Genomic DNA, 18,169 nt, shown 5'->3' on the forward strand with positions numbered 1-18,169 from the left:
TACTGAAAGATCATTTGTTAAACGTTTTTGCTATTCATGGGTGCGACTTTTTCATGCACCATTCAGCTCCATGTCACAAGTCAAGAAAGTGACAAAATGACATCAGGATAATCGGACTGAGGTCCTCGACTGGCCTGGCAACGGTCTGGATATAAATCCGAGAGAAAACTTCTGGGCAAAGATGAAGAAAATCACAACTGAGAAGAAGACACCCAATCTGGACAACCTCAAGACTGAACTGACAAACGTTTGGTGCAAAGAAATGTCATTAGATTACTTAAGAGATCTAAGTGATTCCATGCCAATATGCATCCAACTGGTCCTGAAAAACAAGGGAAACATGATTTCATATTAATGAATGGCATTTTATGAACAAACATTGTGATATACTATGATTTCAGTGTTTTTTAATACCTTGAGGAGGGGAGGTCCTAAGTCAATTTGTGGCAGTTGTAGTTTACATGAGTTGGAAACTTATTTGGAGATTTGGTTTAGCAGCTGACCTTTGGCCAAAAACATATCTTCAATGAACCAAAATTATAAAGTGTTCGATATATGATGGACCATAATCCGATTATATTTCCAGAAATGTTATATACATAATTCTAAAAGGAGGGATTCCTACAATATGATGCTTCAAATACGAAACACAATATAAGGGCATAAAATGATGAAGGACTGAGTTGTGCCGCACTGAAGGAAATGCAATAGTCATGTGGATGACTGTCAACTTGAGATGAAAGATTTTAGTTTTAGTTGAATTGCAAGCTACAAGGTTTTGTCTGCGCCCTGTCCAATGCCACTTCACTGCCTTGCTCCCAGCTCACACCCGCCTCTCTCATATACCTCTCCACTCCATCCCTCTATCTCATCCTCGGCCTCCCCCTCCCTCTCCCCCCCTCCACCTTACTCACATACACCCTCCTATCTAGTCTCTCACTCTCCATCCTCTCCACATGGACAAACTACCTCAATGTATTTCTCCTAACGCTTTCTATCACATCCACATCCACAACACTGCGCTCCTTCACTTCCTCAATTGTCAATCTGTCTCTCCATGTAACTCCTTATGCTCCTGTCAAACAACTCATTTCCATTGCTCTCACTCTTGACTTGTGTCTTTCCAACAAGGTCCAAGCTTCACTTCCATACGTCAGAGTTGGTATCACAATACTGTACTATCATGCAGTGACTTTTTTACTTCCATGCTCACTTCATTCCTTATCACTGCTTTTAAAGAAACCGCAACCTTTCTTCCCTCTTGTACCCTTTCATGCGCTTCATCCTCTAAACTTCCATCCTTACTCATCACATAACCCAAGCACTTAAATGCACTCACATTTTCCATTTTCTCATCATCCAGCCTCACTGTACATTCAGTGACTTCATTTCTCTCAGAGACCATAACTTTACTCTTCCCTGCATTCACCTTTATATTCCGTTTCCTACGCACACTCGCAAACTCATTCACCATGCCTTGAGTTCCCCTTCGTCTTCACTTAACAATATAGTACCATCTGCAAACAACAGTACAGGAAGTTTCCAAACATGGCCCTCTCTTATTAGGGTCACTCCAACATCCACTGCTCTACCTTGTATCTCTTTTATAACTCCGTCCATAAACAGATTGAACATCATCCAATGATTACTACACTGACTGTTTTAATGGATGACAGGAGAAGCAGGTGGAAAAGTGAAGGATGCAGCCATCAGTCTATGAGTGAATAGGGATACTTACAACTCTGACTGTCACTGATGTGAAGAGGAAGAGGAGGAAAGAAATGGAAAGTACCTGAGGAACATGTTTATGCCAGGCAAAGGGACCACTAATGCAATATTCACTGTTCGACAGCTTCGGGAAAAATATATAGGAAAGAAGTGGGATTTGTACTTTGTTTTTGTTGACTTGGAGAAGGGCTTTGACCACGTCCCTAAGGAAGTGGTGACAAGGGCAATGATAAACCTTGGGATAGAGGAGTGGCTGGTTAGAGTGGTTATTAGGTGGATGCTCGCACCCACGTTACAGTGAACTGAGATTTGAGTGATGAGTTTTCCGTGAATGTTGATGTGCATCAGGGGTCAGTCTTGAGTCCCTTCTTGTTTATCATGGTGCTTCAAGCCCTCTCACGTGGCTTCATAAATGGACTCCCGTGGGAGATGTTGTATACCGATGATTTGATGCTGATTGCAAAGAATGAAGATTTAGGAAGTGAACAGATGGTATGAGACACAAGGGCTTGAGAGTAAATGCACATAAAACAAAGGCGATGGTATCTAGGGTTGGTGGCTGTACTGTCAAAAAGAGGGAGAGTGGTCATGTGCAGCTTGCCACAAGGCCATGGGAAGTAAATCCACCTTGTGCAGTGTATGCGATAAGTGGGTGCATAAGAGATGTAAAGGTATTAGAGGCAGATGCGAGATAATCCTGATTTCATGTGTGTGGTGTGTTGGGGAGAGCACATGGAGAATGTCAGGCATGAAAGAACTGATCTTGCTGGTGAGTCTCTCGAGTGGGTGGAAGAGATTTGGTACAGTACTTGGGAGACATGTTATGTGCTGGAGGTAAGACTGGAGAAAGCTCTGTGGCTAAAGTGAGGAATGGCTGGAAAATGTTCTGGGAGCTGTTGCATCTCCTGAAACTGAGAGGGCTCTCCCTCTGTGCTATGAGATCTATGTATGTGGCCTGTGTTAGGAGTGTAATGCTGTATGGTTCTGAGACCTGGGCAGTAAATGAAGAGGATGTTCGCAGGCTCAAACGTACAGAAATGACAATGATTAAGTGGATGTGCAGTGCAATCTTAAATGCGAGGCCTGGAGGGCTAGGTTTACAATGGAGGAGTTATGAGGTAGAATGGGATTGGAGTGTACTGGTGCTGTGATGAGGAGAGAGATATTGAGATGGTTTGGGCATGTGGAGAGAATGGGGGATGGTAACTGGGTGCAGAAAGTAAGACGTGTTAACGTTGAGGATAGGGTTGCAAGAGGTAGACCGAAAAAGACCTAGGACGATGTCAATGTGTATGGCCTCAAGGATATGGGACTGAACAGGGAGGCTGCCAAAGATCCAGCAACAAGGAGAGCCACCATATGTTGACCAAGGTCAACACATGCAAGCATGTTGGAGCCTTTATAGATGAAACAAGCCATCTACAGTAGAACCACCACTGTAGGATGACCAAAGAAGAAAATTGAGGTGAAGGCATAGAAATAGGGACACAAACAGCAGACTGGCAGCTTGGAAGTTAAAGTTCTTTACTAACTCTGTTGAAGGCTCTTAAGTTGTCTTGTTCAGTAGCAAAGATTTTACTGGTTAAAAAAAAAAAAAAAATTACAACCAAGAATAAGACAGATTTGTGAGATCACCAGTTGAGTCAGAAAGAAGGTTAAGAAAGAAAAGATACTTCAAAATCTTCTCTGTGGATACATTCAAAGACTTTTAAGACACAAGAGATTGCAGCAATTGGGATATACAGAAGTTAGAGGGTTGGAAAGGCCATCCATCTTTGGGGCAGGATGAATGAGAGCAAACTTCCACTAAGAAGGAAAGGTGCATGGTGACAGACAAAGGCAAAAGCATATGCCTAGGCACCAGGGTTGGGTCCAAGTACAAGCTACTGTACTTAAGTCCAAGTCCAAGTACTCGGAAATTTTTCAAGTACAAGTACAGCCTTTTTCCAATTTACTTAAGTCCAAGTAAATGCCATTTTACTTAAATACAAGTACAAGTACTTTATACCATACAAAAGTGCTCCTGTTTCGAAGAAGGAAATTAAATGATCGTAACATTCTAAAGGTTAAGTTATTAGGGCAGAAAGTAGCGTATTAGAATATAAATATACTTTATTAATCAAACCATTTCTTCTATGACAGAATATAAAGTCTACTTCATAATACCTTTATAAAGTCCAATAGAATATATAAATTTTTGTTAAATATAATGTACTTGATTGTACTTGAAAGTACTTGATATTCTTCCAAGTACTTAGGGCCTAAGTACAAGTACAAGCACGAATACAAACAAAATTTTAAACTCCAAGTACAAGTACAAATACATGAAAAACTGTACTTAAGTCCAAATACCAAATACAAGCACTGTACTTGGACCCAAACCTGCTAAGCACAGTGTTAGCATGAAAGCACAGGTCTTAAAAATAAAGGGAAGGATGTTATCACAACTGTGTGCCTTATATATATTCAAGTCAGTGTGGACAGAAAGTAGGAACATCTTCTGAAGAGTTTTATTAACAGAAGGGGCAATGAATAGAATCAGAATCATCCAGCACAGGATTAGAGGCTAAATTCCATGCAAAGAGTCTGACTTTATCAAAGGAAGAAAAAGCTACAGAGCCACCCCAGCAAAAATGATGAGGGAAAGATGAAATGAAAGTTATTGGAGAGGTTTTTGGCAAGGTTCCAAAAAGAGTGTCAAGAATTTTAACTAGGGAAATCATTTTACATGAAGACGATGAAGCTGTTTTTACCAAGAAAGAGAGTAGACTTAGCATGATTTCAGGCTGAAATATGAAATGCCGTGTGATTCAGGGACAGACTACATTGGTACCTTTCAAAAAGCCATCTCCTAATTGTGGACATCATTAAAACAAGCAATATTAAACCAAAATTTTTAGCATTCTAAGTGACACAGAGAAAAGCATGTATGCTCCAATACCTGAAAGGATATACAGTACTGTTATTTGCAAAATCACACCAAAAAGCAGAAGGAATAGCTTCTGTGTAAGAAAAAAGTTAAGTATTTTGGAACTTTCTCTGAAACTATCTATCTATCTATCTATTGCCAGACGCCTCAATCCCGTTTGGGGTGGCCACAAACAAATCGCCTCCACGTCGCCCTGTCCCCCGCCATTTCACTGCCCTGCTCCCGACTCACATCCCCCTCTCTCATATACCTCTCCACCCCATCCCTCCATCTCATCCTCGGCCTCCCCCTCCCTCTTCCCCCCTCCGCCTCACTCACATACACACTCTTCGTCAGTCTCTCACCCTCCATCCTCTCCACATGGCCAAACTACATCAGTGTGTTCCTCATAACACTTCCTATCACATCCACATTCACACCACAACGCTTCTTTATATCCTCATTCGTCAGCCTGTCTCTCCATGTGACTCCACAGGCTCCTCTTAAATAACTCATTTCCACTGCTCTCACTCTTGACTTGTGTCCTTCCAGCAACGTCCAAGTTTCACTTCCATACGTTAGAGTTGGTATCACAATACTGTCATGTAGTAACTTTTTCACTTCCATGCTCACTTCCCTGTTCCTTATCATTGCTTTCAAAGAACCAGCAACCTTTCTTCCTTGCTGTACCCTTTCAAGCACTTCAACCTCCAAACCTCCATCCTTACTCATCACACTACCCAAGTACTTAAACGTACTCACATTTTCCAATTCCTCACCATCCAACCTCGCTGTACATTCACTGACTTCACCTCTCTCAAAGACCGTCACTATACTCTTCCCTACATTCACCTTTAGATTCCGTTTCTTACACACTCTCCCAAACTCATCCACCAAGCCTTGCAGCTCCCCTTCGTCTTCACTCAACAACACAGTATCATCTGCAAACAACAGTACAGGGAGTTTCCAAACACTATCTTCTCTCACCAGGGCCACTCCAACATCCACTACCCTACCTTGTACCTCTTTTATTACCCCATCCATGTACAGATTGAACAACCATGGACACATGACACATCCCTGTTTCAACCCAACCTTCAAAGAGAAAAATTCACTTAATTCACCATCCACACGCACTGCAGCCTTAGCACCATCATACATACTCTTCACAGCATTCAACAACTTCCCATCTACTCCATATATTCTTAATACTTTCCACAATCTTTGTCTATCCACCCTGTCATATGCTTTCTCCAAATCCATGAAAGCCGCGAACAACTTCTTTCCCTTCTCTAGAAACTATTCCACTAAAGATCTAATAATGAATATCTGATCTACACAACTTCTTCCCTTCCTAAAGCCTCCCTGTTCTTCTCCAACTAATTCCTCTGTTCTTTCTCTAACTCTGTCAATAAGTATCCTACCATACACTTTTCCTATTATACTAAGAAGACAAATGCCCCTATGATTACCACACACTTCTTTTTCCCCTTTTCCTTTGTACAAGGGAATAATTATACCTGACTTCCAATCCTCCGGGACTCTACCTTCCTCCCAGGCCAATCTGCACATCTTCCACATCCATTCTATTACTATCTCTCCCCCATGCTTCAGCATTTCACCACACACTCCATCAATTCCTGGGGCTTTCCCCAATGTAACTTTCTGCATTGCTTCCACAACTTCTATCCTACTGATTTCTTCCTGTCTTCTCACCTCCCTCCTTCTCCCAGCCATTACCCAGCCACTTATACTCGCATTACTTCCATCCTGTATTATCAACAATACCTTAAAGTGTTCTCTCCATCTGCTCACTTTTTCTCCCTTCTCCACTAGTAATCTACCATTTTTATCTTTCACTCCCCTGCTAACCTCACTTCCACCCTGTCTTACTCTCTTTACCTCTTTACAGAACATTTTCTTACAGTCCTTCCACTTTACACTCAAATTCCTTCCAAATTCCTCATCCACTCTCTTTTTACTCTCGCTTACTAATCTTTTCACCTCTCTCTTTCTTTCTGCATGTAACTCTCTCTTCCGCCTCTCAACTTCTTCCATGCCCCTATTTCTCATCCGTTCATTGTATGCTTTCTTCTTTTGTGCCACAGCCTGTCTCACTTCTTCAGTCCACCACGCTGTTCCTTGCACCCCCTCCGTCTTCTCTTCCTCCCACACACCACATCACATGCTGCACATATTTCTTCTGTAAATATCCTACACACACCTTCCATGTCCCCCATCTGCTCCAATTCATATTTGCCCAATCGTTCCTCCACTTCTCTCTTATACTCTGCCTTTTTCTCATCCTCTTGTAACCTTTCCACTCTCCTTGCAACTACTCCTTCCTCTCGTCTTTCCCTTCTTCTATTCCTCCATCTTACTTGGATTCTAATTCTGGCCACCACCAAGTAGTGGTCAGAAAGTCCACTCCCCCAACCTCTATAAGCTCTTGCATCCATTACACATCTTCGCATCCTTTCATCCACACACACAGAATCAATCATTGCCTTCCTTTCATTCAGTTCACCACCCACCCTTCTCATCACTCGCCATGTATACCTGTGGATCATTTTATGCCTGAAGAGGGTATTGGCTATCACCAACCCCCTCCCAGCACAAATGTCCACTAACACACTGCCTTTCTCATCTATCTCAGCAGGCACACCCCACTCACCAACTATTCCATCCACCTTCACATTCCCTACTTTACCATTCATATCACCGATCAAAAACACTCTCTCATTCCTTCCAAACTTTTCCATGCACACTTCCACTCTGCTAGTACGATCTTGTGTTGGCGCATACGCACACACGATCGCCCACATTTGTATTCCAACTTTCAACTTTACCCACACAATCCTTGACCCAAGTGATCCACACTGTCTTATGCTCTTCTTCCATCTTTTACTCACAACTATACATACTCCTTCCTTTGCCCTCTCATTCTCACCTACTCCTGCACATATACCCCATCCATACTCTCATTCTCTCACACTTTCTCCTCTCCATTTTGTTTCAGTTATTCCACATACATCCACTTTCGCACCCTCAAGCACCTGGATAATCTCCCTCTCTTTCACCTCATCATTCGCACCTCTTACATTCCATGTACCCATTACCAAGTCCTTTGTCCGGTCCAGGGTCGTCATCGTTAGGTCAGTCCTTGTCCGAGGCGTCTTGTTTGTTTTTTTAGTTAGTTGTTTTCCGGGGAGGGGCACTAACAATTAAGGATATACGTAAAGTGTAGTCAAGGCTGCTCTACATCATTAAGGACAGAAGATATGTAGATTTGTTTCCTAGATGGTTCTGTGTATGGAGAGGACAGCTAAAGGTGATGAACATCAAATACCACATTACACTACATTAACTACCAACTTTACTGTAGTACAGAATATGACTGAAAGCACTGACATACAGTAGAGGCAGACCCTGAGATACGATACCCCTATATGAGTTACCCTGGCACAACGATGGGGGTAGAAATACCACCATACCCAGCTGAATGATGGCCAAACCCCAGTATAATGATGGGTTTTGTTTTTTTAAACCAATTTTGATATTTCATACTTAAATTTTGCTTAGGCTGATTTATAAACTGTTTTTAGACTTAGATTAATGTGTTTTAGTCATAGGTGAGGTGAACACTGTCATTTTGGGGTACAGTTTACTAAGTTTGATTTTTTCCAGACTTATTTTTGATAATTTTCAGATTTTGTTTTTGGGTTTAGGTGAGTTATAAATTGCTTCTAAGCTTAGTTTAGCTTGTTTTAAAGCTATTTGGGGGTTTAGGTTAGCTACAAACCTTTTTATTTATTCATTTGGGTGGGCTTAGTACTTAGTTGGGGGGAAACCCAAGGCTCAAGTACACACCCCTATAATTTACATGTTAACCCGCCCCATCCCAACCACTTTTCCACCACTGACTCCCCCCAATCCCGACCATTTTTGGAAAATTTTTTTTTTTGCCTCAAACCTCCGCTTTTGGTGAGAAACATCGAAAATTCATAGAGAAATCGATCACCTGAGGTTTAAAATACTCGATACAGGTAGGAGTACCTCCTTACCTTACTGGGTTTTCTAACAGGCTGGTACCAAAGAAAACGAGTTCTATGGGAGGATAACTATTTCATACCACTCATAAATGGTATTTATTTATTTACTTGGTACGAATTTATATGTAGTACGAGAGTATATTGGTTTTCAAGCAGTAATATAGGCATTATAAGCATTGTTTCACTCATGAACTCATCACCATACCTGACCTTTTTTTGCCACATTACCTGATCATCATTTCTGATTGTTTCTTCCTCTAATGCTATGTAAAGTTTGTCCTCCACATTGTCATTGATTGGGGAATCACTCTGGCCCTGAATTTCGTACCGTGGCATGACATGGCTTTACCGGCCAGGTCACTGATAACAGGTGAATTGCTGAGACAATGGCATGCAGGGGGGGGAGGAGGTCATGCTGGGTAAGGCATTGTCCCTGCCTGGCATCTTGTAGAGGAAGGTGTCACGTGTATACGTACCAAAAATTACTCGCGAAAATTGAAAATTGTGCAAATCAGGGACCTTGCAATTGATTCGCGTTTATGTACGTCGACGGGATTGGCAATGACAAAACGTGTGGACGTTACAGAACGTCGACGGGACGCCGCGGGTTAAATCTACCTCGAGATACAATAACCCACATAGCAATGGGTTTTTACTTAACCAATTGCATCATTAAACTGGGGTATGCCTGTACTAGATAACTGTACATAATACTTACTGCAAGACTGTATGGCTCTGAGAGCTTGATAGTGCTCCATCTGCCACAGACACAGGAACAGTTCTGTGAGGGTATGGTTCTGCTGCCCCCACACTTGCAGCAGTCGGTTAGTGGGCGATTCTCCACATCGTTCTGCTCGACGAAACTCCTCCAGCTCAAAATACTTGAACCCCATGTGTGTGCCACCTAAGAGATGGTGATTTGGTGAATTAATATAAAAGAATGAGAAAAAAATAATTCCAAAAAGTCTTTGTATAACAGATATTCCTCAAACATTTCAGCTTGGGGACAGCTTACTTAAGCTAAATAACTAAGTTTGAGATCAGACATAATAAAATAGACATTCTCAGGCTGAAGGAATTTCTAAGGCTGTTTCTAACGCCTACAACACAGGGACATCTTATCATGTTGAATAAAATTATCTGATGTCAGTCTAAGTAGAATTATGGACATTCTCAAACTGAAGGGGTTACTCAATTGAGACTTTCTAACCCATACAAACTGAAACATCTTATATAAGCTGAACAATGCTGTCAGGCAATGGCAAAAATAAATGCAAGAAGTATCTTGGAGTTATGTATTCATTTATAGAAAAAGTAACTTACAATTACAGTAATCCCCGTACTATCTGGATGCCCACTATCCGGACACCCCACTTACCGGACACTGTGTGGCCAAAAAGAGAAAAAAATCCCACCAAAATCTGAATTTTTTCCCACCCATAATTTGAAATTGCCGCATGGCACTGAACAGCTGTTTACACCATGGCCCATTCACCCCTTCCTCCCCCCCCTCCCCCCTCCCCTGTCAGGGCTGCCATTTGGTATTATTCATTACCAAATGTGGGCCAATTTGGTAATGAATCAGAATAATGCATTACCAAATGGATTTTTCACATGTATGAGAATACAAAGGATGGAGATGATGGATTGTCTGCTCTCTCTGATTAATCTGATAGCCTACATAGCATGAAAATAATCAACATGCTGTTAATTATAAGGAGAGTGATTACATGTATTTCCACTTGTATATATAATTAGTGAAGAATAAATGCTTGCTTTACGAATTTGGTAATGAAAGGTTAAATTTGGTAATGAAAATTGAGGAGTTTGGCAATGTGGCCATTGCTATCTGGCAACTCTTCTCCCCGTCACCAACACTGTCCAACAGTTACTGCCTAACTTCGATCGTGAGTAGATGCTTATCGCAATGGAAGCCACACATGCTTGTTTTTTGTGAATAAACAGTGAATAAACTGCAATACCTCACCACTAGACCACACGGGAATTTACAGTATTGTGCAGTGTTAAGAAATTAGAATTTAGAGTGCAAACGATTAACTGTGGAGTGCAAATTGGCGATTGAAACTGGCAGCTGAAACTGGCATGGTGCTGTTAAAAACAATGTGCAGTGTTAAACAGTTATAACTCATAGTGCAAAGAATTAAGTGCTGCACAACACTGGATTATGGTACGTGCTTCAAGAGCATTTTCACCACTGCCAAGCCTTCGAGAAGGCGGCCAGAGACATGCTGTAAGTACCCTGGCTGAGGTACAGTCACTTCTAATTCCTCATTCTTTGGTTCCTTTTCATTTATTTCAAGCTTTATGTCAATTATTGGTGTGAATAAGGTCTTACATAGGTTAAGTAGGTGCTATGCATGTCCGGTAGGGAGTTATTTATGTGGCTTTCAAAGTTAGGCTGGGTTAGGGTCCTTAAGCACCAGTCCAGGAGCCAGGGGCCCACTTTCCGGATGGAACCACTATCCGAACATGCCTTTGGCTCTATTACGTCGGACAGTGGAGGGATTACTGTACTTGCCTTTTTTTTAACATCCGTAAAAAATGTGCTTCAATGAATATTATTTTCTACAAATTCAGTACTAGTTTTCACAAGGTCAAAAGAAAAAAAGAAAACTCTCTCTGGTGTCTGCTTCCTCGTATTTGTTTTTCCTTCCATACCCTAGCTGCCCCTCTACAGTCAAGAGTTTACATAAATTTTTATACTGTAGGTGGGGGCATCCACCATCCACTCACTCAATGCAGTGCTGCTCTCGGGTGTCTGCCCTGTCCTCTCCTCCATCCTTGTTTCCTTCCATCTTCTTCTGTCTTTCTTTCCTTCATTCTTTCCTCTTCCTTCTGCCCACGGGTGACTTTACACTCCCTCTTCTGTCTTTCATTCCTTCATCCTTTCCTCTTTCTTCTGCCTGTGGGTGACTCTACACTGAGTGTCAAGCCAAATGGTTTCCTGTACACCAGGAAACCATTTACTACGCTGGGTGGTAACCAAATAACCAAATTTTGGTGCCTGGTGGTTTAGTGGGTAATTATTGTGCTCCAATCGGACTGAACCAGTGAAGGTTTATATGCAAGGGATGATTGGGCTTCTACACTGAGTGTCAAGCCAAATGGTTTCCTGTACACCAGGAAACCATTTACTACGCTGGGTGGTAACCAAATAACCAAATTTTGGTGCCTGGTGGTTTAGTGGGTAATTATTGTGCTCCAATCGGACTGAACCAGTGAAGGTTTATATGCAAGGGATGATTGGGCTTTATTGCTCGTGTAATGCCACTCAGGGATGAGTGAGGCTGGTCACTCTCATCTTAAATGTCAGGACCAACTGCCTAGCCCCGGGCTTCTACATTCCTCATGGGGCAACGTAGGATTGGATGATGGATGGATAGATGGATATACTGTATTGCAAATAACTCAAATACTTTTTTAAATTATCACTTCTTAATAATGGTAACTATGGCAAAGTAATGAGAATTAGTCAAAACCAACAAAATATAACAAAATCCTACCTCCCCCTACCACACACCCTTGTGAAAAATTTCAGTTATGGTGCTGCATTATCACTCATTGTACTGATTCTAACATACTCCATTTATGAACTGTTACCTGTCATTGTACTGATTCTAACATACTCCACTTATGAATTGTTACCAGTGGCACTGGAAGGTTCAACTCCTCTTTTCATGATAAAATTGGTCTTTGAATGTGGTATTGTATTACACGTATTCCCTGTGTGTCTACAAGAGGGCTGGCGAAGGGTTAATGTCCCTCCCCGGAAAACAACTAACCAAAAACACAAAGTTATCTGGACCATGACTGACCAACAGGTGATGACCAAGGACCGGAAAAAGGACATGGTACGGATTGTAACATGGAATGTAAGGGGTGCGAATGACAAGATGAAAAAGAAATTGTCCAAGTGCTTGAGGTGCAAAAGTGAACATACGTGGACTGACTGAGACTAAATGGAGAGGTGCTATCAGGTTAATGTAATGAAAGCTATCTATCTATCTATTGCTATCCATCTACCTATCTATTGCAAGACGCCTTAATCCCGTAAGGGATGGCCACAAATTGCCTCCATGCGCCCTGTCCCCTGCGATTTCACTGCCCCACTCCCAGCTCACTGACCCCTCTCTCATATACATCTCCACTCCATCCCTCCATCTCATCCTCGGCCTCCCCCTCCCACTCCCCCTTCCACCTCACTCACATACATTCTCCTTGTCAGTCTCTCACTCTCCATCCTCTCCATATGGCCAAACCACCTCAGTGTGCTTCTCCTAACGCTTCCTATCACATCCACATCCACACCACAACACTCCTTTACTTTCTCATTTGTCAGTCTGTCTCTCCATGTAACTCCACATGCTCCTCTAAAATAACTCATTTCCACTGCTCTCACTCTTAACTTCTGTCTTTCCAACAAGGTCCAGGCTTCACTTCCAAACGTTAGCATTGGTATCACAATACTGTCATGTAGTAACTTTTTCACTTCCATGCTCACTTCCCTGTTTCTTATCACTGCTTTCAAGGAACCAGCAACCTTTCTTCCTTGTTGTACCCTTTCAAGCACTTCACCCTCTAAACTTCCATCCTTACTCATCACACTAATCAAGTATTTTAACGTACTCACATTTTCCATTTCCTTATCATCCAACCTCACTGTGCATTCACTGGCTTCACTTCTCTCAAAGACCATAACTTTACTCTTCCCTACACTGACCTTTAGATTCCATTTCATACACACTCTCCCAAACTCATCCACCAAGCCTTGCAACTCCCCTTCGTCTTCACTTAACAACACAGTATCATCTGCAAACAATACTACACAGGGAGTATCCAAACACTGCCCTTTCTCACTAGGGCCACTCCAACATCCACTGCCCTACCTTGTATCTCTTTTATAACCCCATCCATATACAGACTGAACAACTATGGAGACATAACACATCCCTGTTTCAATCCAACCTTCAAATAGAAAAATTCACTCAGTTCACCATATACAAGCAATGCAGCCTTGGCACCCTCATACATACTTCTCACGAATCCCCATCTACTCCATATATTCTTAATACTTTCCACAATCCTTGTCTATCCACACTGTCATATGCTTTCTCCAAAGCCATGAAGGCCACATACAACTTCATTCCCTTCTCTAGAAACTTTTCCACTAAATATCTAAGAAAGAATATCTGATCTACACAACCTCTTCCCTTCCTAAAACCTCCATGTTCTTCTGCAACTAATTCCCCTGTTATATCCCTAACTCTGTCAATAAGTATCCTACCATATACTTTTCCTATTACACTACGATTACCACATACTTCTTTCTCCCTTTTCCTTTGTACAGGGGAATAATTATACCTGACTTCCAATCCTCTGGGACTCTGCCTTCCCTACTGGGCCAATCTACACATCTTCACATCTTCCACATCCATTCTACTACTATCACTTCCCCATGATTCAGCATGTCACCACACACTCCATCAATTCCTGGGGCTTTCCCCATTTCAACTTTCTTCACTGCTTCCACAACTTCCATCTTACTGATTTCTACCTCTCTTCTCACATCCCTACGTTTCCCAGCCATTTCCCAGCCGCTTACACTTGCATTACTTCCATTCTCTATGTTCAGTTCCTTAGAGTGTTCTCTCCATCTGCTCACTTTTTCTCCCTTCTCCACTAGTAATTTACTATTTTTATCTTTCACTCCACAACTAACTTCTTTTGCACACTGTCAAACTCTCTTTACCTCTTTCCAAAACATTTTCTTACATTCCCTCCACTTTACACTCAAATTCCTTCCAAATTCCTCACACACTCTCTTCTTACTCTTACTAATCTTTTCACCTCTCTCTTCCTCTCTACATATAACCCTCTCATCTGTCTCTCAACCTCTTTCAAGCCCCTGTTTCTCATCCACTCACTATATGCTTTCTTCTTTTGTGCCACAGTCTCTCTCATCTCTTCATTCCACCAAGCTGTTCCCTGCACCCTCTTTCGTCTTCTCTTCACCTCATACACCACCTCACATGCTGCACAGATTTCTTCTGTGAATATCTTGCACATATCTTCCAAGTCCCCCATCTGCTCCAATCTACATCTTTTTTTTTTTAATGCAAGAAAGAAGGAACCAAAGGCAGGAGCCCACAAACTGTTCCTTCCAAGAAAAAACAAAAACAATATAAAAGAGAGCCAAATTCAAGATCCGCTCATTTCGAGATGCCTTGACACACTGTGTTTGAAAGACTGGAGATCATAGGAAGTAGGAAATAAAGACAGAGGGAGACAGTTCCAGAGCTGACCTGTTGCATAAATGAAGGACTGGGAGTAACGGTTAACTCCTGCATTAGAGAGTTGGACAGAAAAGGAGTGAGAGTATGTTGCTAGACGGGTGCAATGCACCCATCATAGAGGCGGAGAGATGCTAGCAGACAGTTAAGAGAAGCAGTGACCACTGAAGCAATGACAGATAAGAGATAAAGATGCAACAGTGCGACAAAGAGACAGAGGTTGAAGGAGCCAGTAAGAGGAGGAGAGTTGATGAGACAAAAAGCCTTTGACTCCACCCTATTGAGAAGAGCTGTATGTGGGGAGCCTCCCCACACATGAGAGTTGTACTCTCAACAGGGGCGAATAAAACCCGTGTATAAAGTCAACAAATGTGCAGGGGTAAAGAAGGTACAGAGTCGGTTTAGCACACCTAATCTCTTGGAGGCAGATTTTACAAGAGATGCAATATGATCTTTCCAAGATAAGCCCCTACTGAATGAAACCCCAAGCATGTTCAAGGATGATGCAGAATTGAGCTGGATATTATTAAACATTAGTGGATACGCCTGTGGAAGATTGTGTCGGGTTGATAGGTGTAAAAACTGAGTTTTTGATGCATTAAAAACAAGATTATTTTTACCCCAATCAGAGATACGAGCCAAGTCAGACATTTGGCGTGCCATAGCCTCATCCCTTGTTTGCTGAAGTAACTGCTGAGGTGGATGTTGCAGGAACTGAATGGAAAGATGAAGGGTGGAGTCATCAGGATATGAGTGGATAGGGTTAAATATACAGCTTAGAAAGTCACTGACGAATAAAAGGAAGAGAGTTGGTGATAGGACAGAGCCCTGAGGAACACCACTGTTGATAGATCTAGGAGAAGAACGATGGCCGTCTACAACAGTGGCTACAGAATGACCGGAAAAGAAGCTATAGATGAAGGTACAGATAGAAGGGTAGAAACCGTAGGAGGGCAGTTTGGAAATTAAAGATTTATGCCAGACTCGATCGAAAGCCATTGAGATGTCAAGTGCAATGGCAAAGCTTTCGCCAAAGTCCTGAAAGGAGGATGACCAGGAGTCTGAAAGGTAGGTGAGAAGATTGCCAGTGGAGCATCCCTGATGGAACCCATACTGACGATCAGAAAAAAGGTTGTGATAGGAAAGATGCTTTAAATTTTTCTATTAAGAATTGACCCCAAAACTTTTGAAACACAGGATGTTAAAGCAATTGGATGATAGTTAGACGGTTGGGAATGGTCACCCTTCTTTGGGACTGGCTGAATGAAAGCAAACTTCCAGCAAGAAGGAAAGGTACAAGTTGAAAGACAAAGGCGAAAGAGTTTACCTAGGCAGGGTGTAGGCACTGAGGCACAGTTCTTGAGGACAACTGGGGGGACTCCATCAGGCCCATATGCTTTGTTAGTATTGAGGCCAGTAATGACAGAAAATACATCAGATGAAGAAATTTTAATGTCAGCCATGAGGAAGTCGGAGGGGGGAAGTGATGGAGGAACAGCACCGGAATCGTCTAAGGTGGAACTGAAGGAGAAAGTCTGAGCAAAGAGATCTGCTTTATCAGTAGAAGAAATAGCTACAGAGCCATCAGAACAGAAAAGAGGAGGGAAGGCTGATGAGGTAAAGTTGTTAGAAAGGGTTTTGGCAAGGTGCAGAGCTGAGAGCATTTAGTATGGATGAAATTATTATTAGCAAAGCGAAGAACAGACTTAGCACGATTCCGGGCAGAAACATAAACAAGATGTGATTCAGAGGTGGGTTGGCTCTGGTACCTTTTACAGGCCCTCTCCTTGTTGCAGACAGCATTACAACAAATGTGATAAAACCAAGGCTTTCTTGCATTAGTCAAAGGATATGAGAAGGAAATGTATGCTTCCATGCCTGAAAAAATAACCTCTGTAATGCGCAAGGCACACTCAGATGGCTCCCAGCCATGGAAGCAATAATCATTCCAGGGAAAATCAAAGAAGTGCTTCCTGAGGGTCTCCCAATCTGCAGCTCCAAAGTGCCACAGTCGATGTTTCTTTGGAGGGTCCACAGGCCGTACCAGAGCGATATGACAGGTTAAGGTAATAATGTTGTGATCGGAGGAACCCAACGGAGAGGAAAGATTAACAATGTAAGTAGAAGGATAAGTTGTAAGGAAGAGGTCAAGTACGTTGGAGCTCTCTCCAAGGCAGTCAGGGATACGGGTAGGGTGCTGTACATGCTGCTGTAGGTCATTAAGGACAGAAAAGATGTAGGCTTGTTCACCAGGTGGATCAGTGAAAGGAAAGGAGAGCAAAAGGTGGTGGTGAACACTGAAATCCCCTAGAACAGAGATTTCAGACAAAGAAATGGATAGAATGTGTTCCATAGTGGAAGTAAGAAAGTCAAAGAATTTTTCGCAGTCAGTATAATTAGGAGATAAGTAAACTGCACAGATATATTTAGTCAGAGAATGACAAGAAAGCCGAAGCCAGAGAGTAGAGAATTCAGAAGAATCAAGTTCAGGAACACAAAAGCAAGATAAATCGTTGCGTACATATACACAACAGCCACCTTTGGCTTTGAAATGAGTAAAGAGAAAGTAGGAGGAAACAGAAGAGGGTTTACTGTCAGTTGCCTCAGACAGCGGAGTCTCTGTCATGAAGATAAGGTGAGGTTTAGAGGAGGAGAGCTGGTGTTCAACAGAGAGAAAGTTAGAGGAAAGGCCACGAATGTTGCAGAAATGAAGAAGAAGTGAGTCAGACAGTGGTTCCAGGCATCTCCCTGATTAGTCACCAGGATAGGGGTGGATGGTAGGGGAATTTATGGTCCCCCCCCCACTGGGGACTCCGAGGCCTGATTTACTATTGCCATTTTTTTCCTTTCATAATTTTGTAAAGGAAGTGTAGCGTGTACTGTACTGTGCATGTAGTTTGGTGTTGTCAGTTAGAGAAACATGTATTGGAGAGCATGCTGGCCTACTTTCTGTGTTACTGAAACACTGAAAAAGTTCAGCAAAGGGGGATGGTCAGGAACTAGGCACGAGAACTGATGAAATGGGAGCTCCAGCTCTCCCTGTAAATAGTTTTCCATCCACCTTAGGAGTACTGCCCTGTGCGACTGGTGCCACAGTCTATTCCTACCCAATTGCTCCTCCACTTCCCTCTTATATTCTGGCTTTTTTCCATCCTCTTGTAACCTTTCCA

The 18,169-nt window shown here is 42.3% G+C and overlaps 1 protein-coding gene across 1 annotated transcript in view; it reads right to left on the reverse strand.

Moving 5' to 3' along the window:
- The window catches only part of LOC145393964 (uncharacterized), a 337,089-nt gene that overhangs the window by 295,613 nt on the left and 23,307 nt on the right, over positions 1–18,169 (reverse strand). Inside the window, exon 2 of the mRNA XM_080267940.1 lies at positions 9,407–9,592. Coding sequence (XP_080124066.1) covers positions 9,407–9,592 — 186 coding nt within the window. The remainder of the gene's footprint in view (positions 1–9,406; positions 9,593–18,169) is intronic.

Source organism: Coenobita brevimanus, chromosome 26 (genome assembly GCF_032717465.1).
Source record: "Coenobita brevimanus isolate Jiangsu-jjx chromosome 26, ASM3271746v2, whole genome shotgun sequence".
NCBI classification, from domain to species: domain Eukaryota; kingdom Metazoa; phylum Arthropoda; class Malacostraca; order Decapoda; family Coenobitidae; genus Coenobita; species Coenobita brevimanus.